Below are 27,600 nucleotides of genomic sequence, written 5' to 3'. Positions count from 1 at the left end.
CGCCGGCCTGGAGATCCTTTGGATAGGGGATAAGAGGTTTAGAGCGGAGTACCCCTTTAATTTGCATACCTTGCCTGTAAGATTCCCTATCCAGGGAGAACTATAGCGTTAAATATATTTCTCTACTGTAAATTATATGAGAAGTCATCCCAGATTTCCATTACTGTTAAAAATGCAGACACCCACCTCAGAGATTTTAATGTACATTTTAGAATAATTTACATTTGAAGTGTTATATTTATATGCCAAGGCATTTATTTTTGATCTGATATATTCATAGACTAAAAAAATTAACCCAGATAAAAACTTGAGATAGAGAGAGCGGAAGAAATAAGGGTTTTTCTCACTAAACATACACTGCTCAAAAAAATAAAGGGAACACTTAAACAACACAATGTAACTCCAAGTCAATCACACAGTCCACTCAGGAAGCAACACTGATTGACAATCATTGATTGACAATGCTGTTGTGCAAATGGAACAGACAACACGTGGAAATTATAGGCAATTAGCAAGACATCCCCAATAAAGTGGTCTGTGGTTCTGCAGGTGGTTACCACAGACCACTTCTCAGTTCCTATGCTTCCTGGCTGATGTTTTGGTCACTTTTAAATGCTGGCAGTGCCTTCACTCTAGTGGTAGAATGAGACGGAGTCTACAACCCACACACGTGGCTCAGGTAGTGCAGCTCATCCAAAATGGCACATCAATGCGAGCTTTGGCAAGAAGGTTTGCTGTGTCTGTCAGCGTAGTGTCCAGAGCATGGAGGCGCTACCAGGAGACAGGCCGGTACATCAGGAGACATGGAGGAAGGCCGTAGAAGGGCAACAACCCAGCAGCAGGACTGCTACCTCCGCCTTTGTGCAAGGAGGAGCACTGCCAGAGCCCTGCAAAAGGACCTCCAGCAGGCCACATCTGCATGTGTCCACTCAAATGGGCAAAAACAGACTCTATGAGGGTGGTATGAGGGCCCAACGTCCACAAGTGGGGGTTGCGCTTACAGCCAAACACTGTGCAGGATGTTCGGCATTTTCCAGAAAACACCAAGATTGGCAAATTCGCTACTGGCGCCCTGTGCTTTTCACAGATGAAAGCAGGTTCACACTGAGCACATGTGACAGATGTGACAAAGTCTGGAGACGCCGTGGAGAACATTCTGCTGCCTGCAACATCCTCCAGAATGACCGATTTGGTGGTGGGTCATTAATGGATGGCAGCAAAGTTGGATCAGCCTGTAGTGTGGTTTTCACTTAGATTTTGAGTGTGACTCCATATCCAGACTTCCATGGGTTGATAAATTTGATTTCCATTGATAATTTTTGTGTGATTTCGTTGTCAGCACATTCAACTATGTTAAGACGAAAGTATTTCATACGATTAGTTCATTCATTCATTCAGATCTAGGATGTGTTATCTTAATGTTCCCTTTATTTTTTTAAGCAGTGTAGATCTGAATGAATGAACTAATCGTAGGAAATACTTTCGTCTTTACATAGTTGAATGTGCTGACAACGAAATCGCACAAAAATTATCAATGCAAATTTATCAACCCATGGAGGTCTGGATATGGAGTCACACTCAAAATCAAAGTGGAAAACCACACTACAGGCTGATCCAACTTTGATGTAATGTCCTTAAAACAAGTCAAAATGAGGCTCAGTAGTGTGTGTGGCCTCCACGTGCCCATATGCCCTCCCTACAACGCCTGGGCATGCTCCTGATGAGGTGGTGGATGGTCTCCTGAGGAATGTCCTCCTAGACCTGGACTAAAGTATCCGCCAACTCCTGGACAGTCTGTGGTGCAACGTGGTGTTGGTGGATGGAGAGAGACATGATGTCCCAGATGTGCTCAATCGGATTCAGGTCTGGGGAACGGGTGGGCCAGTCCATAGCATCAATGCCTTCCTCTTGCAGGAACTGCTGACACACTCCAGCCATATGAGGTCTAGCATTGTCTTGCATCAGGAGGAACCCAGGGCCAACCGCACCAGCATATGGTCTCACAAGGGGTCTGAGGATCTCATCTTAGTACCTATTGATAGTCAGGCTACCTCTGGCAAGCATCTGGAGGGTTGTGCGGCCCCCCAAAGAAATGCCACCCCACACCATTACTGACCCACCGCCAAACATGTCATACTGGAGGATGTTGCAGGCAGCATAACATTCTCCACGGCATCTCCAGACTCTGTCACGTCTGTCACATGTGCTCATTGTGAACCTGCTTTCATCTGTGAAGAGTACAGGTTGCCATGGCGAATTTGCCAATCTTGGTGTTCTCTGGCAAATGCCAAACGTCCTGCACGGTGTTGGGCTGTAAGCAAAACCCTATCCTGTGGACTTCGGGCCCTAATACCACCCTCATGGAGTCTGTTTCTGATTGTTTGGACACATGCATATTTGTGGCCTGCTGTAGGTTGTTTTGCAGGGCTCTGGCAGTGCTCCTCCTTGCACAAAGGCGGAGGTAGTGGTCCTGCTGCAGAGGTAGTGATACAGCTGAAATCTATCGGTAATTAAAAAGCAATCCAGCCACTTGTCAGTGCAAATTAATATCAGCTGGTTCAGTAAGTTGGGGCTGGTGGGGCAGATTTTCTGCAAATTGGACTGGCAAACTTGAAGGAAGGATGAATGGGTAAATTTACAGAGACATTCTTGACAACATTCTGCTGCCATCTACCAGGGCGATGAAGATGAAACCAGGGCAGACATTTCATCAAGACAAAGATCCCAAACACACAGCCAGTGGTTTCAAAGAGAGAAAATAAAGCTGCTACAATGGCCCAGACAATTACCTGACTTAGATGGTAGACTGTAGATGGTTGGATTCCAGTATGGAGGCCTTGTGGTGAGCGCTTCAACCCTGTCCTTTCATTAGAGCTGCACTGTGCCCCAACTGCTGGTGTGACCATCTGAGGAGCCATCACCTATGTCAGTCACCTCTAGTAGTGATATGAGGGACAGTAACCGCTCATTGGTTTGTGCAGGACATCCTGCAGCCAAATGTGTTATCTATCATAGCAGGACTTCACACTGGCAGGACAGTGTTCACCCAAAGACAGCAAGGGTTTCCCAAGAATGTTTTCACCAGATTGTAACACCTCCTGGGACCAGCTGGCACACCAGCTTTGACAACCTACAGGTGTGCAGGATCTATAGGACCAGCTTGCAACATCTGTGGGCAAATGTGCTGCAGGATGCCATATGGAACCTGTATGCTCCATGCCCAACCGTATCTCATCTTGTATCCAGGCTAGAGACGGCCCAACGGTACTAGAGCGTCCTTTCAGTTGTTCAGTTTACCCCAATAAACTTCTCCTGTCTCTCTAATACTGTAAACACTTCTATATATCATAATTACATTCACACATATAAAGTTCATTTGAGTCCAACATCTCTTTTAGCGCTATATGTTTTTTGTAAATGACACTACTCGTGTAACTATGGAGTATACTGTGCGGCGCATATTCTTCTTCATTGTGAATAGTCCAGGTGTATAAACATGTCACCTTTCTCTCCCTTCTTTTCGCAGGGCCTCTACAAGGCAGATGTACGCTTTGGCCCTGGTGTTGAAAGTTACAGTGACGGCTGTCAAGATGTTGGCATCTGGATGGGACACCACTTGTTCAGATTATGTACTCTGCTACCTGGATCTGTCGCTATGTCTTCTTTCCCAGACTTTTGTCCTCATATAAATCAGAATGTAGGTAATACTGAATATAATTCTCCTGAGCTGCCTATAGGACAAACAGAGGATCCATTTGACTTTAGATACAAGATCCTACTTCAAGAAGACAGCTTCACACTCCCAGAGAAGATCTACTCCTACTCATTGGATACAGACCACCTTCCCATCACTCGCTCTCAGCACAGAGAGTTCGACAGCCACTTTTATAGAGACAGTAACAAACAAGAAGAGTCCAGAGACTACACGTTTGATCGTATAAATGGGGCCAGGGACATGAAGGACATCTATCTACATGTCAATAAATACAGGTATGTACCCTGCAGGTTGAGGCTATAGAACAGGTGAGTGTACATATTGGATATTTGTTGGTGGATTTTGCTAATTTTGACCAATAATTGTGTCCGATGACTGTCTCTAATCTCTTTGTCCCAGGGAAGCAGGAAAACAGGATGGACTTTAACCCATCTGATCATTTTTTTGTTATCAGGATATAAGCGGCGCCAACACTGTCTAATAATACAAAGACATATTTGGCTGAGCTTATAGTGTGCCTGTTTATGGAGAAGCTAGGAGTTATAGATATATATGTGAAAAGGAGCTAGATATAAATGCTAAAAGAGTTCTACATGACTGTTTAGATTTTGAAAAAACAAATAAACAAACATAGTTTTGTACTGTTCATAAAGAACATATATACGTTTGTATATATATATTGTGCTGATTTTGGTGCTGATTCACCTTAGATTTCACCTTATACATTGAAAGGGTTAAATGAGTACTCCTGTAGAAAACAATGTTTTTTAAATCAACTGGTGCCAGAAAGTTAAACAGTTTGTAAATGACTTCTATATAAAAAATAATAATCCTTCCAGTACTCATCAGCTGCTGTATACTACAGAGTAAGTTGAGTAGTTCTTTTCTGTCTGACCACAGTGCTCTCTGCTGACACCTCTGTCCATATCAGGAACTGTCTTGAGCAGGAGAGGTTTGCTATGGGGATTTGTTCCTACTCTGGACAGTTCCTGACACAGACAGAGGTGTCAGCACTGTCCAGCACTGTGGTCAGACTGGAAAGAACAACTCAACTCAACTGCAAATTACAGGAGTTTTCCTGGACTGTAAAATTGATGGCCTGTTTGGTGTTTGGTGAGAGGCAGACTGTTAGCGCCCCTGCTGATCAGCTGACTGAAGGGATATCTCCATTATTTCTGGGCACAGTTCTGCACCTGGTAGTTGCTGCACCATTAAATATGGATAGGCCATTAATGTTTTGGTCTGTTAAACCTCTTAAAGTCAACAGAATTGTCTTGCCTTGTTTTATGACTGCTATTGCATTCTTTTAACCAAACACTATGGCCCATATTTATCAAACTGTGAGAGAAAAAAGTAGAGTGATTTTTACACACCAACCAATCACAGCTCAGATAACGAGCTCTGTTAAAGTGAAAGCTGAGCTGTGATTGGTTGCTGTGGGTTAATCATTCTTATTTTTTCTCTCACACAGATTGATAAATCTGGGCCATAAAGCGTACCTGTAGTTTCAGGTGACTTTTCAAGATAAGCTGCTCTGTGTGTGTACATGAGGAGCAGCACTATATCTGGACATTATATAACGTGTATATAGCATTTAGCAGATTTCTGCTCTGCAGGCTCCCTCTATAATTTTCAGTTCTTGCAGAGCTGTTGAGCTGAGCCTAATGTCCATGGTGTCTGCCATACATTGTACATAGGAGGAAATCCTGCCCTTCTTTGTCTCTGTGCAGAGACTAAGTCTAAAAATAATAATTTGCATCAATTGGTGCCAAAAAGTTAAACAGATTTGTAAATTACTTCTATTTAAATATCTTTACCCTTCCAGTACTTATCAGCTGCTGTATGCTCCAGCTGTGTAAATTTTTCCAGTCTGACCACAGTGCTCTGTCTGTGTCAGGATCTGTCTGGAGCAGGATAGGTTTGCTATGGGGATTTACTCCTGCTCCATACAGTTCCTGACACGGACACATGTGGCAGCAGAGAGCACTGTGGTCAGACAGACAAGAGCTACACAACCTCCTCTGGGGTATACATCAGCTGATAAGTACTGGAAGGATTAAGATTTTTAAATAAAAGTAATTTACAAATCTGTATAACTTTCTGGCACCAGTTGATATAAAAACATATTTTTCCACCGGAATACTTCTTTAGTGTACAGTAAGGTGAAGGTTTGCCAATAGGACTGAACAAAGCCTGCTCAGAGTAAAACCCATAAGTGGTGGAAGTAAAGAAAAGCAGCAGTTGAAGAAAACCTGCCAAAATATACATTGTGGTGACATTCTGACCATAGTGAAATAAATGATCTGTCCAGAAAGAACCCCCCCCTCCACACACACTATTAAACATCTCACCAAGAGGAAAATAAGAACTCTGTTGGTTCCTTTTCTGAATATGTATACAGTTTAGGCAACAGTGGTTTTATAAGGAGCCATCAATACAGACTTCAGCAAAAAATCCCAGACATATTAGTACTGCATGCACTGTTATTATGTCCGGGAATTGGCTGGACACCATGCTGGAAATTGATGGACCCCCCGTCTATTCAATGGGGTCTGTCTGATGCTGTCATCTGCAGACAGTGGATCCTGCACCGTATCAGATACCTCGTGCTGCTACTATGATGGAACAGAATAATGGAAGCCTGAATGGAGATGTGAACTATGCCTTATCCACACTGCAAACATGTGACCTAATATCTGAGCCCTAAAAGTGTTTCTTTCATTGTAAATGGAGACTAAGGGCTTGTTCTCACAAGTGGATTTATTTGCAGGTTTCCCCCTGCAGGTTAGAAAGGGGGCAGGCTCTCTGCTGCTGTCCGCAGGAGATTTTCGGCTGCAGAATTTCCGATATGGAAAATCTGCCGCGAGCCCCATTGAGTCAATAGGGTCTGCGGCGGATTTTCCACAGCAGAAATTCCACTGTGGAAAACTGCGGACAGCCGCAGAGATCCCGACCCTTTTTAACACGTAGCAGGTAACCCGCAAAATGCTCGTGTGAACAAGCCCTTAAACAGATTTGTAAATTACTTCTATTTAAAAATCTTAATCCTTCCAGTACTTATCAGCTGCTGTATACTACAGAGGAAATTATTTTCTTTTTGAATTTCTTTTCTGTCTGACCACAGTGACAAATCTGTCCATGTCGGGAACTGTCCAGAGCAGGAGAAAATCCCCCATAACAAACCTCTCCTGCTCTGGACAGTTCCTGACATGGACAGAGGTGTCAGCAGAGAGTACTGTGGTCAGACAGAAAAGAAATTTAAAAAAAATTATTTCCTCTGTAGTTTATAGCAGCTGATAAGTACTGGAAGGATTAAGATTCTTAAATAGAAGTAATTTACTAATCTGTTTAACTTTCTGGCACCAGTTGATTTAAAAAAAAAAATATGTTTTCCACTGGAGTACCCCTTTAAGCATTGTATATTTAAAACACAGTACAATGTAAGTAAAGCTCAATATATACAAAGATATTCAACATAGATTGACATAGACATGCCTTACCTGACTATATGGAAAGGAAGGATAGCTCACCAGTTCTTCACATTCTTATTCCGGTAGGAAGAATCCTGAATATTTTGACTGGAAGATGTGTTCAATCATGATGAATGAGCGGGAAAAATTTGGTCCAAAAGGTCCCCGTGAGGGTTCTGCAGAGCGGCTTATAGAGTTGTCTGGATTGGGAGATTTGGAGACTGTTTCTACAATCTTAAGACATGATCTAGCCCATGTAGATGTGTCTGATCAGAGCGGACAGACTGCTCTACACGCTGCAACTGTGAGTAGCCATATGAGTTTATATGTTCCCACATTTAAACAACTGTTCACTTTTACTGTTTAAATGGGCACTATCAGATACAAAAACGTTTGATATGTCGTAAAGCAGGCAAAACCAAAAGGTTTTGCAATTGCTTTCATTAGAAAATTTTCAGTATTTCATACTGAAAAGGCCAGTCAAACAACTGCCCCCCCCTGCCTGCTTGGACACATACTAGTCCTGCTGTGTCCATGTGTCATCACCTATGTCATGGACACACTTCCTTGATTGACAGCTGTGAGCGCAGGGTTCACAGCTGGAGGAAAAATCCTCTCACTGTCAGCTTGTGTCCCGCTACTGTCAGTGAGGACAAGCTGGGAGTTGTAGTTTTGCTAATGCTAGGGGAGATGTGAGCAGACAGCATACTGAGGGAGGGGGCGGAGACCTGCACAGTGAGGCCACACCCCCTCCCTATGAGAGGAATTCAGACTAAACCAGCTGTACATAAAGTGCAGTAGTTGCTAAGGTGGAAGACAAAGGGGAGTATGTATCAATAATGGTGTTGCAATGTGTTATTGTATGTATTTTTTTTGCGTCAAATGGAGCGTAGTTGCGCCAAAATGATCAATTGTTGCACGCAAGTTTGTAATTTTGGCACAAATGCAGCCCTTTAAAAGGCGCAGACTCCTGCCCAAGAATTCCAGGCAGAACTTTCTGACTGTGTGGCTGTTAAAGGGGTACTCCGCTGCTCAGTGTTTGTAACATACTGTTTCGAATGCTGGAGCTGGCGCCGGGAGCTTGTGACATCATAGCCCCGCCCCCTCTTGACATCAAGCCCCACACCCTCAATGCAAGTCTATAGGAGGGGGCGTGACAACCACGTCACGCCCCCTCCCATAGACTTGCATTGAGGGGGCGGGACGTGAAGTCATGAGGGAGTGAGGCTATGACGTCACAAGCTCCCGGCGCCGGCGCCAGCTCCAGCGTTCGCAACAATTTGTTCCAAAAATGCTGAGCAGCGGAGTACCCATTCAAATCTGACCTTGGGACTTTGGCTGGTTTACAGAGGTAAACAAACAACGAAAAACGTGGTCTCAAATGGCTGGAGGTGCTCAACCCCAGATGCGGTTGTGCATTTATACTGGGGGAGCAGATTCTGCCCTTGTAGTCTGTTGCTAGGGGCGATCCCTAGCATAACAATGCATACAATGGAGGATGCCTGCAGCGGACTACAAGTACCACAATAGAATCCTACACCAGATAAACGGTGTGGATGTGTAACAATTAGAATAATACAATACAGGAATATGGATGCACTACTGTGGTAGATGTATACAATGACATTGGCTATCCCTCAACACTGATGTTAAAATTGAGACATTCGCCAGTGTACCCTTATATGAAGGACATACCAGAGCCCGCACACCAACGCCAAGGTTTCTCAAAATGGCGCGGGACCTAACGTTAATCCTACCTGTGCGTGATAAGCAAAACAGGGGACAGTGGGCAATTACGGCAGCATTCGGTCGACTCACAGCCTCCTCCCAGTATCGACCGAATGCTGCCGTAATTGCCCACTGTCCCCTGTTTTGCTTATCACGCACAGGTAGGATTAACGTTAGGTCCCGCGCCATTTTGAGAAACCTTGGCGTTGGTGTGCGGGCTCTGGTATGTCCTTCATATAAGGGTACACTGGCGAATGTCTCAATTTTAACATCAGTGTTGAGGGATAGCCAATGTCATTGTATACATCTACCACAGTAGTGCACCCATATTCCTGTATTGTATTTACAGAGGTAAAGCTCGCACAGCCAGGGCCTTTTTTGCTGTTTTAAATTTTTGCATTAGGGGGGGATATTCATCCAGACCTCTGCCTTGGAAAAGTTTAGCATTTTCCCCAGCAACCAATCAGGTTGCTTATTTTATTGTTCAGGGTCCTTTTTCCACTTTCTGGTTGGGCACTGTTTAAAGGGGTAGTCCAGTGGTGAAAAACGTATCCCCTATCCTAAAACTGTGTAAAATCCTTCATACATACCCCCCAAAGTCTCTTGCGATTTTGTCCTAAGGCTGCAGTCACATCATGATTTGTTGACAAAGTGCACATTTACATGCACAGACAGGCATCTGCTCCATTGACTTTAATAGCCCAAATGTAGCCAGCAAGTGACTAGTTTGGATGATTTTCATGGGTTTTGACTAGGACCCTAAGGCTAGGCTCACACGACAAAATTTGTGACGGAAATTCAGCTGAAATTCACTGCACATTGGCCCTGATTTACTAAGAGTGTTGTGTAGTTTTCTTTGTGGGTTTTATTTCCCTACAAGTACTTTTCCACGGCATTTACTAATGTTTCCCTATATTTTGTAGTTTTTGCTACATTTTGCTTTTTTTTACACCTGCTCTGAGCTGTGGGCTTTTCCTCAGCTCAAATTCACCACATTTTCTATGGAAACCTTAGTAAATATGTCGGGATTTTTGGAAAATGTCGGGGATACGCTCCCTTTTCGGTGGCCACACCCCTTTTCCGGCCAGCCATGCTCCTTTTTCGGGTTTTCTGAGTAAAATGGAGAGGTCAGGTTTTAAAATTTGTGGCGCAAATTCTGGCGCAGACACAATTTGTGGCGCACAATCTGTCAAAATAGGTAAATCACGGCCATTGTATTCAATGAGGATTCCGCTGTCTCATTCACACATTCACACATTTTCTGCTGTGGAAATTCAGGTGGATTCCGGATTACACTAAAATATTAGACTTGTCTTTAACTTTGCTGAATTCTGCAGCGGAATCCCATTGAAGTCAATGGGGCTTTGAATTTCAATGGAATTCTGTGTTTTGAGCGCACAGACATTCTGCCGGAATTCTGTCCAAATTATGCAAAACTGCCAAAAATCTGCAGGAAGCTTTGCAGAATGGAATTTGAGTGGAATGACAGAATTTCCGCTGTGTGAACATAGTCTAAGGTGTGGTTTGTTTGTTGTGCTGTAGGGGAAGAGCCCTGAACGTAGTCAGTAGCTAACTACACATGGCCCTTGAAATCAATGAGGCCAGCGCTTGTCCATGCACTTATACATCAGCATTCCTTTTTGACGGGAAGCAGACATATATGTGCAACATCAGCAAATTATGAACACGGCCTAATGCTACATGTAAGACCAGTTAAGCCAAGTATACCATTCCATAGTGTATTCAGTAACGCAAGGTTTCCACTTTTTTTTTTACACCTAACATAACGCCAGCAAAAATGCCAGAAAAACTGCCACAGCTTTGTCCTACGTTTTGACAGTTTTTTGTGTTTTTTTCTGGCGTTTCTGCCTTTGAGTGAAAATTGCATTTTTGGCCCCTCTTGCATTTTTTTCTAAATTTGTTGGGTACCAAAAAAAAAAAAAAAAAAAGGATGCAGTAGGGATGGAAAAAGGTGTACCCGACAGAGGGACCTAAAAATGTAGCCGACAATAATAAAAATGTAGAAAGGGGCCATTTAAATGTAAAAATAATATATTTTTTATGATTCACTTTGTTATTTGTTAATTTTTTATTAGTAATGTATTTTAATAATGGATTTAATAAAGTGTGTGTTTTTAACTTTTTTTCTTTATTTTTTTTTACTTTTTTTAGGTAGTACTACTACTCCCAGCATGCAACACACTTTTCCATGATGGGAGTAGTAGTTCCCGTACTAATAGACAGATCGCCCCCGTGTCACTCCTGATACCTGATGTGGTCATCCTATATAGCAGAGATTCGGAGCGGCTCTTTACAGCGCTCACATCTCTGCACTATACTCCGGTGATGTGAATATAAATTCACTAATTCATATTTTCCACCCAAAGTGGGGATCGGCCGGATGGTTGCAGCCAATCCCCACTCTCAGCTGTAAATATGAATCAGTGATGTGAATTTATATTCACATCAATGGCCGAGTACAGAGCAGAGATGCGGAGCGCAGGAAAAAGCCGCTACGCATCTCAGGGTTGAGGGATGAAGGACTATCATAGTGGGTGTCAGGAGTGACACCCGCTGTGATCTGTCCAGCAGGTACTACTGCTCCTAACATGGAGCACACTCAGTTCCATGCTGTGAGCTGTAGTACCTGCGTTAATAGACAGATCGCAGCAAGTGTCACTTCTGACACCTGTTGCTATCTGTCTATTAATGCAGGTACTACATCTCCCAGCATGGAGCAGAGTGTTCTCCATGTTGGGAGCAGTAGTACCTGCAGTTAAGGAAAGATCACTGCGGGTATCACTCCTGACACCCACTGTGATCCTCCTGTATAATGTATAGATGCGGCCAAACACTCTTCTATGGTCCCCTGCACATATATATATATATATATATATATACACCTATTCATATTTCCCACAGAGAGTTGTGATTGGCTGGAACCATCTGGCTAATCAAAGCTCTCTGCAGGAAATATGAATAGGATCGCAACGGGTGTCAGAAGTGACACCCGGGGCGATCTGTCAATTAGTACATGTACTACTACTCCCATAATGAAACAGTGTGTTCCATGCTGGGAGTAGTAGTACTACCTAAAAAATAAAGTGAAAAAAAGTGAAAAACACACACAAACTTTATTCAACACATTATTAATAAAAAGTTTAACTAAATTAATTATATCAAATATATTATTTTTACATTTAAATGGTCTCTTTGTTGGCAAAATTTTTAGTTCCTGCCCGGACACATAAATTGATCGCTGTTTAAAAATGAATAAAAATTTCATTATAAAAAAGATAAATTTCGTTAAATACAATTTTTTCCATCACTACTGTATCTTTTATATATATATATATATATATATATATATATATATATATATATATATTTTATTTATTTTTATTTTTTTATGGTACCCTACGAAATTTTATTAAAAAATATATCTCCATCACTTTTTTGTATCGTCCAAAAAAGAATAAAAATCGCCGGCAAAAACGCACATGGCGTTTTTCTTGGTGTTTTTTTTCACTCCCATCCCATAGACTTCTATGGGACGAAACTACCAAGATTTTCCTTTAAAAAAATGCCAAAGTCTCAACAAGAGGTCATCTTTGAAAAATTGCCCAGGAGCCAAAAATAGCTGAAAAACGCCAAAAGGATTAAAAAACGCCAAACTGAAAAACACCAAGTGGATATGGCATTTTGCAGTTCCTATTGACTTGCAGCTAACATCTGGCTGCAGTGTTTTTTTCACACAAAAATAAAAATGGCAGAATGGGCATTTTTCATGACAATTTTGCCTAATACCAATCAGAAAAATGTCTCGAAAAACCAGACACACATTTCGCTGTCAGCTTTGTCAAGGCATTCTCTGCTCTAATTGGATAGTCTCAGACAATGTATGGACCTAGCTGGAAACCCCCAGTTGTCTATTTTTCTGTGTGTGCCAAACTAGGCTTAAAGGGGTACTCCACCCCTAGACATCTTATCCCTTATCCAAAGGATAGGGGATAAGATGTCTGATCGTGGGGGTCCCGCTGCTGGGAACCCCCACGATCTCTCCTGCAGCACCCCTGTCATCTGGTGCACAGAGCGAACTTCACTCCCTGCCTGCTGACAGGTGATACAGGGGCCGGAGTATTGTGACGTCACGCCCCCGCCCCTCAATATAAGTCTTTGAGAGCGGGCATGGTGGCTGTCACGCCCACTCCCATAGATTGCATTGAGGGGGGGGCGGGGTGTGACATCATGAGGGGGAGGTGCCATGGTGTCACAATACTTCGTCCCCTGTATCGCCCATCATCAAGCAGAGAGCGAAGTTTGCTCTGTGCACCAGATGACAGGGGTGCTGCAGGAGAGATCGTGGGTTCTCAGCCGCGGGACCCCTGTGATCAGACATTTTATCCTTTGAATAGGGGATAAGATGTCTAGGGGCGGAGTACCCCTTTAAGGGATAACTGGCATTATGATGAAAAAAACATTAAGGGAATGACTTATGCCCAAGGGTACTGCTAGAAAATGGTTTCCAGGGACGTTTATATCCCATAGACTCATCACTATTAGAGCAGGGAAGGGTCAGTATCAACGTTCCTCCTGTATTGCTATATTCAGATATTTTAGGGGTCTCTGCACACATATGTCCCAGGAAGCAGAGCAGTTTCAACACAAGTGTGCCAGTAAGAGCTATGGAGGGTCAGCCAGGGATAGTTTTACTAGTTCCCCATACGGTAGCACTTCTTACCTTTGACTATTATAGCAGAGCAGTGATTACGGTAAACATATGTTCACAACAGTGCGGTTTGTCTATTGGGTCCACTGTTGCTATCAATAATTCCTGACTTGTGAATTGTGATATAGCGTGCTAACATGTCCTTTTCCAGGTAAATGGCCATAATAACATCATTAACCTTCTTCTTGACAATGGAGCGGACGTTAACAAGATTAATGATGAGGGACTATCAGCTTTGTCCTTGTGCCTGATGCTTTTATACAGCACAAAGTCATTTTGGCTTATTGTGGCTGAGCAGAATCTCCCGGAGAACAAGGTCAGTATCATTTGCCATACCTCTATATAGGATCCAGTGTAATGCACAGCAATCCGTTCTGTCAGCATGACTGCACAGAATAAGAACCGTGCATTTATCAAGTCAGAACACTCTTTATTACCTAGAGCAGTGGTCTTCAACCTGCGGACCTCCAGATGTTGCAAAACTACAATTCCCAGCATGCCTGGACAGCCGAAGGTTGTAGTTTTGCAACAGCTGGAGCCCCACTGGTTGGAATACACTGCCCTAACTACTAAATAAGGGTACATCTTTATATACCAGTGGTCTTCAACCTGCGGACCTCCAGATGTTGCAAAACTACAACTCCCAGCATGCTCGGACAGCGGAAAGTTGTAGTTTTGCAACAGCTGGAGCCCCACTGGTTGGAATACACTGCCCTAACTACTAAATAAGGGTGCATCTTTATATACCAGTGGTCTTCAACCTGCGGACCTCCAGATGTTGCAAAACTACAACTCCCAGCATGCCCGGACAGCCGAAGGTTGTAGTTTTGCAACAGCTGGAGCCACACTGGTTGGAATACACTGCCCTAACTACTAAATAAGGGTACATCTTTATATACCAGTGGTCTTCAACCTGCGGACCTCCAGATGTTGCAAAACTACAACTCCCAGCATGCCCGGACAGCCGAAGGTTGTAGTTTTGCAACAGCTGGAGCCACACTGGTTGGAATACACTGCCCTAACTACTAAATAAGGGTACATCTTTATATACCAGTGGTCTTCAACCTGCGGACCTCCAGATGTTGCAAAACTACAATTCCCAGCATGCCCAGACAGCCGTTGGCTGTCCGGGCATGCTGGGAGTTGTAGTTTTGCAACATCTGGAGGTCTGCAGGTTGAAGACCACTGACCTAGAGTGTATTGCTACATATCTTGTACAAGAAATTTCAATGCGTGTATAGTTTTGGCAAAGGAAGCCATTACTTCCCAATACACAAAAATGGATTATTATTATTTATTATTACTAGAACATATATTGCCCCTGCTGTAATGATGAATCTGTCATGGGGATTTTCTTCTTAAGGGTCTATTCACATGTACAGATTTGATGCGCAGGATTTGTAACTGTAGATTAGAAGCTGTGCTTTATTTTACATTGAAATCTGCAGCATCAAATCTGCGCAGGATCCTGTCCATGTGAACATACCCTAAAGGGGTACTCCAGCGGAAAACTATTTTATTTATTTTTTCTTTTTCTTTTTTCAAATCAACTGGTGCCAGAAAGTTAAACAGATTTGTAAATTACTTCTATTTAAAAATCTTAATCCTTCCAGTACTTATCAGCTGCTGTATGCTCCACAGGAAGTTGAATTTCTTTCTGGAGTTCTTTTCAGTCTGACCACAGTGCTCTCTGCTGACACCTCTGTCCATGTCAGGAACGGTCCAGAGTAGGAACAAATCCCCATAGCAAACCTATCCTGCTCTGGACAGTTCCTGACATGGACAGAGGTGTCAGCAGAGAGCACTGTGGTCAGACTGAAAAGAACTCCAGAAAGAAATACAACTTCCTGTGGAGCATACAGCAGCTGATAAGTACTGGAAGGATTAAGATTTTTAAATAAAAGTAATTTACAAATCTGTTTAACTTTCTGGCACCAGTTGATTTAATTATTATTTTTTTTTTATAAATAAACATTTCCACCGGGGTACCCCTTTAATATAAAGTTGTGATACGGATAAACTATATTCTGCATAATGTTCATTGAAGTGGAATGCTTTTTAACAAAGTATTACAGGGCACAGCGTTGACTTTAAAGGTTTATCCAGGAATAGTAGAACAATGCTAATTTCTTCCAAAAACAGCGCCACCCCTGTCCTCAAGTTATGTGTGGAATTACAACTTGGCTCCATTTCCTTCAGTGGAACTGAGCTGCAATACCACACACAACCAGATGACTGGGGTGGTGCTGGTTTTTGGAAGAAATCATCTCTGTTTTTCTAATCCTGGATAACCCCTTTAAGAATAAGTTTATACCACAACATCGGCCATCTATAATGTTCTACCTAATATTGCTTTGGTGTCACTAGTTCATCTCTGAATTGGCATGGAACCCATAAGACCCCTGAAGTTGCCCTGTGGTCTCTGGCACCAAGGCATTTGCAGCAGACCCTTTAAAGGGATACTCCGCTGCTCAGCGTTTGGAACAAACTGTTCCGAACGCTGGAGCCAGCGACAGGAGCTTGTAACGTCATAGCCCAACCCCCTCATGATGCCCCGCCCCCTCAATACAAGTCTATGGGAGGGGGCGTGACAGCCGTCACGCCCCCTCCCATAGACTTGCATTGAGGGGATGGAGCATGATGTTATGAGGGGGCGGGGCTATGATGTCACATGCTCCCGATGCCGGCTCCAGCACTTGGAACAGTTTGTTCCAAATGCTGAGAGATGGAGTACCCCTTTAAGTCCTGTAAATTGTGAGGTGCGGCCTGCTTGTGGATCAGACTTGCTTATCCAGCACGTCCCACATGTGGATTGGGATCTGAGGAATTCGGAGGCCAATAAAACACCTTGAATTCTTTGTCATTTTCCTCAAACCATTTCTGAATACTTTTGTGGCTGGGACAATGTCCTGCTGAAAGGGGTCTCTACTATAAGGGAAGAATGATGGGTGTACATGGTTTACAGTAATGTTTATGTAGGTGGTCGTACTTGTCAGATTAAGATCCACATAAATGTCAGGATCCGCATGATGTAAATGAAAACATGATCCATCATATCAGGCTGCCTTCTTCCATTACTCTCTGGTCCAGTTCTGGTACTCACTTGACCTTGTTTGTATTCCGTAGTGGACAGAGATTCCCATGGATGCTTTGATCTGCAGTTAAAGGGGTACTCCGCTTCCTCAGTATTTGGAACATTTTGTTCCAAATGCTTGGAGCGGGCGGCGGGGGTCGTGATGTCACAGCCAACTGGTTCCAGAAACTTAAACAGATTTATAAATTACTTCTATTTAAAAATCTTAATCCTGTACTTAATCTTCCCGTACTCATCAGCTGCTGTATGCTCCACAGAAAGTTGAGTTGTTCTTTTCTGTCTAGAAACAGTGCTCTCTGCTGCCACCTCTGTCCGTGTCAGGAACTGTCCAGAATAGGAGCAAATCCCCATAGCAAACCTCTCCTGCTCTGGAGAATTCCTGACATGGACAGAGGTGTCAGCAGAGAGCACTGTGGTCAGACAGAAAATAATTATACAACTTCCTCTGTAGTATACCGCAGCTTATAAGTACTGGAAGGATTAAGATTTTTTAATAGAAGTAATTTACAAATCTGTTTTAACTTTCTGGCACCAGTTGATTAGAAATTTTTTTTTTCCACAGGAGTACCCCTTTAATATTCCTGTAAGCAGAATCTTCATTTTATAAGGGTTGTCTTGTCAGGGATCAGCTTATGCCATGAGAGAAAGTTAGTGAAGGGGTGACTGTGTAGTACATGGCAGCACCGGTAGCACTGATCATATGGCATCCAGATAAAACCCTAATAGATATCACGGTACATGTGATTTTTGAAAAGATGGTTCGGCCAGCGTTCTGGTAATTTTAACTATGAAGATACACATACAAGTCATTAAAGGTGCATACATTACAAGATATCTGCTAGAAAAAGGGAAGGTTTTTATGTCAATAAACATTCTCGCTGTTGCTCATATGACTTGTGTGTTGCTGCTTATGTATCTGTAGTCTGTGACCACTACAGTTTAATCTTTATATAATAAATTATAGTATAAAATATGAAAATAAAGTCCTGGTACGACTTGTAGTCATTTCCAGAACATATAACTGTCTGTATATATCACTGTTATCATTAATGGTTGGTATCCACAGTCAGATTATTCTTATCCCAGTTATGACCATCTTTAGTTCAGCAGGTGTCTAATCTTATTCTGATATCTTATTTACAATTATAGGAAGAAAAAAATTACTTTGGATTGGACAGTGTGGAAAATGAAAGCTGCTCTGCTGTGAATGAGAAAGTAATGGAGAAGAGCAGTGAAATATCTGGTGAATCCTTGCAAACATCTGTTAGTAACAAGACTGGTGCAAGTGAGGAAGCTGATGACGCCATTGATCCTCATAGGTATGAGAGGCAGTCTGAAACCTGGCTTAGGAGTGGGATGTATATTTAAAGGAAATCTGTCATCAGTATCACCCGTCATACAGGCTTGTAGTGCGGGTGATACTGATCAAAATGATACTTACAATGTCCTGAATGGCCCAGCCGTTGCACCGTTATCGCTGTTTTTCTTTTTATGTAAATGAGGTCCCTCAGCACGGGCGGCGTTAGGACCGGAGCTCCGCACACCCCACGTGATCTTCTGCCGGGCGGGCACTCCGCTTGGCTCATCAATATGCATGGCCTCCCTCCCTGCTCTCACGGCAGGTTTTCGTCATGGCTCGTGCGCCACTTCCAGAGTACACCCGGAAGCGGTATCCGTTTTAGCCCCATTCACCCTCATGCCTTCATGCTTCCTCACACTTCACTGCTTGCCGCAGGAATGAGGCTGAAACTGACACCGCTTCCGGGTGTACTTTCGAAGTGGTGCATGAGCCATGACGAAAAACCTGCCGCAAGAGCAGGGAAGGAGGCCATGTATATTGATGAGCCGGGCGGAGCGCCTGCCCAGCAGAAGATCACGTGGGGTGCCCGGAGCTCCGGTCCTAACGCCTACTGTCTACTAGCAGCTTTTCTGATCTGTACTGCCACACTGTGCTCACCACTAAATATGGACATCTACAGATATTTCCCGCTGACAGTTTTCATATCATCACATTATAGTTCAATTTGTCAGCTTTTTAATGGTATGTATACCAAGTAACTCTATTAATGGGATCTCCCACTGACCATACTGAAAGGAATTCAGTCCAAGCACCTACTGCTTATCTGCTGGGTTCTTACAAATCATAACTTCTTGTACAAGAAGAGAGAATTGGAGAAGAGGTCCAAACATACCTTGCCCAGTCTTATGACAGGTAGGTTAACTACAGTCTTTGTGTTACCCCAAAGTAAATAAAATAATGTATTAGGGCCCATTCACACTACAGATATTCTGATTGTAATTCCGCATAGAAATTCTTGTTCAGAAACCTCCTTTTGTTTTTAATAGGATTCTGCTGCACATTTTACACTGCAGAATTTTGGTGGCTTTGATTCCAAACTCTTGGAAGATTTCCGCCCGGACTGCTTTACCGTCAATAAGAATTGCGCAAGTTCAGGCAGTCCCAGCCCTGGCTAGTTCTGCTGCCACCTGCTGCCCATGAATTCTCCCCCCAGGCGGAGATTCCGTAATGTGAATGGGCCCTTAGTGAGTCAGATATGTCATGATGGACTCTTACATAAGGTGTTTTGGTAATATTAGTATTTATTGATCTAGGAATAAAAACTTAAGATCGACCATGGAGCTTCTTCTTCTACGAGGCGCTGATCCTAATGTATCCAGTATTCCTATGAATGCCCTTTTCATAGCCATTAAAGCCGCTGACATCAATACTGTTCAGCTATTGCTGGAATGTGGAGCCCGGACTGATGTCCGATTGAAGACAAAGGTAACTCCATCAATATGTGAAGACATTTTTAGGGCTGGTTCACCCCGACCAAATATAGCCATATGGGTTGATCCAGTTACATATTACAGATGGTATACAGTAAATGAAAGCTTTTAGATCGAAATACAAAATCAGTAGCAAATCAAGTAAATACTATTTATAGCACTGTTGTCCACTTACAGGGCAGAGATGCACTGTACACTACATCACCACACTTGTCCTCAGGTTGTGTGTGGTATTGCAGCTCAGTTCCATTAAAGGGGTGCTCCGCTACTCAGTGTTTGGAAAAAACTTTTCCGAACGCTGTAGTCGGCACTGGGAGCTCTTGATGTCATAGCCCTGCCTCCTTGTGATGTCACGCCCCACCCCCTCAATGCAAGTCTATTGGAGGGGGCGTAATGGCTGCCACCCCCCCTCCCATAGACTTGCATTGAGGGGACGGTGCATTATGTCACAAGGGGGCCGGGCTATGACGTCACAAGCTCCCAGCGCTCTGAACCGTTTGTTCCAAACACTGAGCAGCGGAGTACCCCTTTAAAGTGAATGAAGCAAACTTGTAATACCACCCACAACCTGAGGACAGGCGTGGTGCTGTTTTTGGATAACCCCCTTTAAAGGGAATCTATTAATAGGTTAGGGTCTCCTATCCTGCTAGTATAGGCTAATAGGGGACTTACAGTAAGGATTATAGTACAAGAGTAAAGGGAAAAAAAAACAGGGACCAAACGGCCTAATTTGCATACCAGTAATACAGATGTTTCAGATAAACAGCGCACAAGAGAATCATATTAAACATACTATGGAACATTCTTTAACATTCCCTAACCTCCTGATCGATTCCCTTTAAGTTTTATTAGATACCTACTCCATGGACATTCTTACTTACATTAAATACAGTATGAAAAATCTTTTACTATGTTTATAGCCTTGCGTCAGGGGTATACATCAGGGGAACTCCCAATGTATACCTCCAATAGAATGTTGCAATGTATCCCATTGTATAGGCATATGGTGGCATGCATTGTTGGCACCGAGAACCCAACTTCTCCTTCACGGTGATAGTGTCCATAAGCCAATACATAATAGTTTACTTTATTAACAGAATGCTGTTGGAGGGAATCGTGTACCCCACTACAATATTCCATTGTTCGTGTGCCCTGGCCAAGCAAACGCTAAAAAGATACCCTTTTAGTCGCTGTTTAGATGAAACATCAATATTGTCAATCTAAGTAGAAGGATGACTGTGAAAGATTTCAATCCAAGATACCAGGACTCTCAGCTGTGGCCCCACCCCAATCCCTCTGGTAGTCCCCTACATCATACACATCGTATGAAAGAGGGGACCTCTAGAGCCGTCAGTGAAAAGCAAAGAGGTTCTGCTAAAGACAAGGACAAGAGATGAGTGAATCTCCTGAGACATGTTTCTAGCTGGATTCAGCTAGTCTGAATGTCAGATTTGTTTAGGATTTAGATGCCAATTTGGATTTGGAAGTGCCCTGATTGTCTTTCAATTCTAATGCAAACTATGTTCATTTCCAGGGACTCCTTTCAAAAACAGGAGTCCCTGCTCCTCTATAGGGCGCTTAGAAGAGGTACATATTAGTGGGCTGGGTTCTAAGCCCCTTTTTTTCCAGGGATCTGAAAGTAATCACAAAATGTTTTAATTCTAACAAATCCTAATTTGTTGTGAATTTTGGATCAAATCCGATTAATGCCAAATTACAATCTTATAAGCATTCAGCGTTTTATGGATAAAAATTTATTAATTTAGTTGTGCTTAGGTAAAAAGGTCATTTTCTAGTTTTGCTTTTCACATAGATCGGCAACATAGATGTGTAGAATCTGTTAGCCGCCTCACCTATATAGCTGTGGGATCGGGGAATAGATTGGCCCCACTACCAATAAATAGAGCTTCTTTTATTTTTGAACCTTTTCTGTCTTGCTATGTCTCTATCTTCCGTTCCTATTCTACGGTACAATTCTTGCTCAGTTATTGACCTATTTAAAATTGGCTTGTCAGAAAGGCACAGGATGGCCATTAGTTTTTAGCATGTAATGTATGAAGGCCTGACTCCGGTGTAATATGGTTGGCCGCTAAATCCCATCATTAGAAAATATTAAGTGCCGTGATGGGAATTATTGGACTGTTCAGCATAATTACTTGTAAGGACAGATTGCCGTCCCCTTTTCCCATTACGCTGTATAGACTTTGCTGCCAGCTCAACATATTTTTGATCAATGGGTTCTCCTGTTCATTAGTGGCCGGGCATCGCTCGTCCTATAAAGACAATTCTGATGGTGATAAATTCATTCCTTAAATCACCTGCTTTTCTTCTCCTGTCCCAGTTCTCAATCATTAAATGTCTCATCTCGGTGCGGATCATCATTGGCGGATGACTATTACTGTAGATGTAATTTAGCTGAGTGGATGAAACATTAATGTCTTGGAGATAATGTAACAATATATTTTATTTCACAGCATGGCTCCCTTACCCCCCTACACATAGCAGCAGCCTTGCCTGTGGCTGAAGGCATCCGGATCACAGAGGTTCTGCTGCATGTTGCTTCAGATCCGAATGCAGGCGCTGAGGATGATGACTACGTGTGTGATCATGACAGGGTACGGTATATCTGCTCTGCTTATCCTCTTGGGGACATCTCATTAGAGTGCAGGAGATAAATATAGCATACAGCGTATAGACTTGTCTGTCACATGAAGATGGAGCACGCAGCTCAGATGTTCCTTGGAGATTCTCTTGTGTTTATACGTAGAAGATCTGTGGTAGCCAGGGATAGTCTCCGTCAATGAACACAGATCAGTGTCAAGTAAACCCAATGTTTATCAGCAGACAAAACTCCCAGAGAACAGTGTTTTGCACAGCTTTTAGGCTCCATGGGTATTTGATTCTTTTTTAAGGTGTCATGTCTACTCAAAACTAATCCCTGTGTAGATCTGGAGCCTGTCAGGCCGCCAAATGTGACCCCTTCCTCTTGATGGATGGCACTACTATTTTAATACAGTACTGTGGAATATTGTGAAATCTTCTACATTGGGTTATACCATCATTGCTTGTATTTAAGTTTCCTTTTTATTTGCTAAAATAATAAAAGGCATTTCAATTCTTTAATCGCTATTCAGTATTAGTAAAAGGCAATGAAGTTGTTAGTCGGTAACAATGACAGGTACAGAATATATTACATACATATATACAGTCATGGCCATAAATGTTGGCACCCCCAGACATTTTTCAAGACAATGAATTGTTTCTCACAGAAAAGGATCGCAGTAACACACGTTTTGCTATACACATGTTTATTCCCTTTGCGTGTATTGGAACTAGACCAAAAAGGGAGGAAAAAAAGCTAATTGGACATAATGTCACACCAAACTCCAAAATTGTGGACAAATAAGATTGTTTCAAGCATGTGATGTTCTTTTAAACTCACCTGGGGCAAGTGACAGGTGTGGGCAATATAAAAATCTCACCTGAAAGCAGATAAAAAAGGAGAGAAGTTCACTTAGCCTTTGCATCGTGTGTCTGTATGTGCCACACTAAGGATGGACAACAGAAAGAGGAGAAGAGAACTGTCTGAGGACTTGAGAACCAAAATTGGGGAAAAATTTCATCTCCAGAGATCTAGATTTGCCTTAGTCCACAGTGTGCAACATCATCAAGAAGTTTGCAACCCATGACACTGTAGCTAATCTCCCTGGGTGTGGACTGAAGAGAAAAATTGATGAAGATGTCAACGCAGGATAGTTCGGATAGTGGATAAGCAGCCCCAAACAAGTTCCAAAGATATTCAAGCTTTCCTGCAGGCTCAGGGAGCATCAGTGGCAGCGCGAACTGTCCGTCGACATTTAAATGAAATGAAATGCTATGGAGACCCAGCAGGACCTCACTACTGACACAGAGACATAAAAAAACAAACTACATTTTGCCAAAATGAACCAGAAGCAAAAATCCTTCTGGGAAAACGTCTTGTGGACAGATTAGACCAAGATAAGAGCTTTTTGGTAAAGTACATCATTCGACTGTTTACCGAAAAAAGAATGAGGCTTACAAACAAAAGAACACAGTACCTACAGTGAAATATGGTGGAGGTTCAATGATGTTTTGGGGTTGTTTTGCTGCCTCTGGCACTGGGTGCCTTGAATGTGTGCAAGGCATCATGAAATCTGATGATTACCAATGGATTTTGGGTCGCACTGTACAGCCCAGTGTCAGAAAGCTGGGTTTGCAGATTTTGAGTCTTCCAGCAGGACAATGACCCCAAACATATGTCAAAAAGCACCAGAAATGGATGGCAACAAAGCGCTGGAGAGTTTTGAAGTGGCCAGCAATGAGTCCAGATCTAAATCCCATTGAACACCTGTGGAGAGATCTTAAAATTGCTGTTGGGAAAAGCCGCCCTTCCAATAAGAGAGACCTGGAGCAGTTTGCAAATGAAGAGTGGTCCAACATTCCAGCTGAGAGGTGTAAGAAGCTTATTGATGGTTATAGGAAGCAACTGATTTCAGTTATTTTTTCCAAAGGGTGTGCAACCAAATATTAAGTTAAAGGGGTATTCCAGGCCAAAACTTTTTTTTATATATCAACTGGCTCCGGAAAGTTAAACAGATTTGTAAATTACTTCTATTATAAAATCTTAATCCTTCCAATAGTTATTAGCTTCTGAAGTTGAGTTGTTGTTTTCTGTCTAACTGCTTTCTGATGACTCACGTCCCGGGAGCTGTGCAGCTCCTATGGGGATATTCTCCCATCATGCACAGCTCCCGGGACGTGACATCATCATTGAGCAGTTAGACAGAAAACTTCAGCAGCTGATAACTATTGGAAGGATTAAGATTTTTTTATAGAATTAATTTACAAATCTGTAAAACTTTCCGGAGCCAGTTGATATATATATAAAAAAAAGGTTTTGCCTGGAATACTCCTTTAACCTCTTAAGGACCCAGGACGTACGGGGACGTCCCCGCACCCTGGGCCTTAAGGACCCAGGACGTCCCCGTACGTCCTGGCGTTTTCCGGTCTCTGCCGCTCGCCGGGCAGAGATCGGAACCGGATGCCTGCTGAAATCCTTCAGCAGGCATCCAGGGCAAACGCCGAGGGGGGCCATGTAGGCCCCCCATGTCGGCGATCGCCGCAAATCGCAAGGGAAATCGCCCTTGCGATCTGCGGCGATACCGGGCTGATCGGGTCTCTGGAACCCGACCGCCCGGTAATTTTGCATGATCCCGGCTGTCACAGACAGCCAGGACCATGCTAACGTATAGGAGTGAGGTGACAAGCCTGCCACCTCCTCCTATACCCTGCGATCTGTCGGTTAGTTAACCGACCAATCGCAGGAGGGGGGACGGTTACTTCCTCCCGTCCTGCCCTGCCCCTGAAAGTCCGGAGAGGACGGGAGGAAGACCGGAGGACGCGGCGGGGGACGGGGGAGTGCTGGGGACCGGCCCCGGTACTTACCTCGTCCCTGAAGACCCGGATCCAGACGATGAAGATGGCGGCGGCGGCGGCGACAGGTGAGTATATCTTCAGCCGTGGTCGGGCCCTTTACAGCAATGCACGTCGCCGTAAAGCGACATGCATTGCTGTAATAGGACCCTGTAAACTACAACTCCCAGCATGCCCAGACAGCCCTTGGCGTCTGGGCATGCTGGGAGTTGCAGTTTTGCAACATCTGGAGGTCCACAGTTTTTGGACCACTGTGCCCTTCCAGATGTTGCAAAACTACACATCCTCAGCATGCCCTTACTGTCCAGGCATGCTGGGAGTTGTAGTGCTGTAACATCTGGCCCTTCAGATGTTGCAGAACTACAACTCCCAGCATGCCTGGACAGTTTTGGCATACTGGGGGTTGTAGTTTTGCAACATCTGGAAGGGCACAGATTGGGAACCACTGTATTAGTGGTCTGCAAACTGTAGTCCTCCAGATGTTGCAAAACTACAACTCCAAGCATGCTGGGAGTTGTAGTTCGGCAACATCTGGCTCTAAAGATGTTGCCGAACTACTACTCCCAGCATGCCTGAGAATGTTTGGGAGTTGTGGTTTTGCAACAGCTGGAGGCACACTGGTTGGGAAACATTGTTTCCTAACTCAGTGTTTCCCAACCCGTGTGCCTCCAGCTGTTGCAAAACCACAACTCCCAAACATTCTCAGGCATGCTGGGAGTAGTAGTTTTGCAACAGCTGGAGGTCCCCCCCCTGTGAATGTACAGGGTACATTCACATGGGCAGGGGGCTTACAGTGAGTATCGGGCTGCAAGTTTGCAATGCAGCAAATTTTGCGCGGCAGCTCAAACTCGCTGTAATCCCCCGCCCGTGTGACTGTACCCTAAAAACACAAAATAAAATAAAAAGTAAAAAACACTACATATACACATACCCCTACACAGCCCCCCTCCCTCCCCAATAAAAATGAAAAACGCCTGGTACGCCACTCTTTCCAAAATGGAGCCTCCAGCTGTTGCAAAACAACTCCCAGTATTGCCGGACAGCCGTTGACTGTCTAGGCATGCTGGGAGTTTTGCAACAGCTGGAGGCACCCTGTTTGGCAATCACTGGCGTAGAATACCCCTATGTCCACCCCTATGCAAATCCCCAATTCAGGCCTCAAATGCACATGGCGCTCTCACTTTGGAGCCCTGTCGTATTTCAAGGCAACAGTTTAGGGCCACATATGGGGTATCACCGTACTCGGGAGAAATTGACTAACAAATCTTGGGGGTCTTTTTCTCCTTTAACCCCTTATGAAAAGGTGAAGTTGGGGTCTACACCAGCATGTTAGTGTAAAAAAATAAACTTTTTACACTAACATGCTGGTGTTGCCCTATACTTTTCATTTTGACAAGAGGTAAAGGGGAAAAAAGCCCCCCAAAATTTGTAACGCAATTTCTCCCGAGTACGGAGATACCCCATATGTGGGTGCAAACTGCTCTGGGGGCGCACAACAAGGCCCAGAAGGGAGAGTGCGCCATGTACATTTGAGGTGATTTGCACAGGGGTGGCTGATTGTTACAGCGGTTTTGACAAACGCAAAAAAAAAAAAACCCCACATGTGACCCCATTTCGGAAACTACACCCCTCACGGAATGTAATGAGGGGTGCAGTGAGAATTTACACCCCACTGGTGTCTGACAGATCTTTGGAACAGTGGGCTGTGCAAATTAAAAATGTTGTACAGCCCACTGTTCCAAAGATATGACAGACACCAGTGGGGGGTAAATGCTCACTTTACGCCTTCTTACATTCCGCAAGGGGTCTAGTTTCCAAAATGGTATGCCATGTGGGGGTTATTTTGCTGTCCTGGCACCATATGGGCTTCCTAAATGCGACATGCCCCCCGAGCAAAATTTGCTCTCAAAAAGCCAAATATGACTCCTTCTCTTCTGAGCATTGTAGTTCGCCCGTAGTGCACTTCAGGTCAACTTATGGGGTACCTCCATACTCAGAAGAGATGTGGTTACAAATTTTGGGGGGTATTTTCTGCTATTAACCCTTGCAAAAATGTGAAATTTGGGGGGGAAACACACCTTTTAGTGATTTTTTTTTTACGTATGCAAAAGTCGTGAAACCCCTGTGGGGTATTAAGGCTCACTTTATTTCTTGTTACGTTCCACAAGGGGTCTAGTTTCCAAAATGGTATGCCATTTGTTTTTTTTTTGCTGTCCTGGCACCATAGGGGCTTCCTAAATGCGACATGCCCCCCGAGCAAAATTTGCTCTCAAAAAGCCAAATATGACTCCTTCTCTTCTGAGCATTGTAGTTCACCCATAGTACACCTCAGGTCAACTTATGGGGTACCTTCATACTCAGAAGAGATGGGGTTACAATGTTTGGGGGGTATTTTCTGCTATTAACCCTTGCAAAAATGTGAAATTTGGGGGGAAACACACATTTTAGTGAAATTTTATTTTTATTTTTTTACATATGCAAAAGTCGTGAAACTTCTGTGGGGTATTAAGGCTCACTTTATTCCTTGTTACATTCCTCAAGGGGTCTAGTTTCCAAAATGGTATGCCATGTGGGGGATTTTTGCTGTTCTGGCACCATAGGGGCTTCCTAAATGCAACAT

At 43.5% G+C, this 27,600-nt stretch overlaps 1 protein-coding gene across 3 annotated transcripts in view; it reads left to right on the top strand.

Moving 5' to 3' along the window:
• The window catches only part of ANKMY1 (ankyrin repeat and MYND domain containing 1), a 79,599-nt gene that overhangs the window by 8,995 nt on the left and 43,004 nt on the right, over positions 1-27,600 (top strand). For all 3 annotated transcript variants that reach the window (XM_056564560.1, XM_056564559.1, XM_056564561.1), the window contains 6 exons: positions 3,527-3,990; positions 7,273-7,489; positions 13,794-13,958; positions 17,886-18,055; positions 19,350-19,521; positions 22,001-22,141. In XM_056564560.1, the coding sequence (XP_056420535.1) occupies positions 3,527-3,990; positions 7,273-7,489; positions 13,794-13,958; positions 17,886-18,055; positions 19,350-19,521; positions 22,001-22,141 (1,329 nt within the window). The remainder of the gene's footprint in view (positions 1-3,526; positions 3,991-7,272; positions 7,490-13,793; positions 13,959-17,885; positions 18,056-19,349; positions 19,522-22,000; positions 22,142-27,600) is intronic.

The sequence above is a fragment of the Hyla sarda genome, chromosome 3, assembly GCF_029499605.1.
Source record: "Hyla sarda isolate aHylSar1 chromosome 3, aHylSar1.hap1, whole genome shotgun sequence".
NCBI lineage: Eukaryota > Metazoa > Chordata > Amphibia > Anura > Hylidae > Hyla > Hyla sarda.
This window is presented reverse-complemented; position numbering and strand designations above follow the sequence as displayed.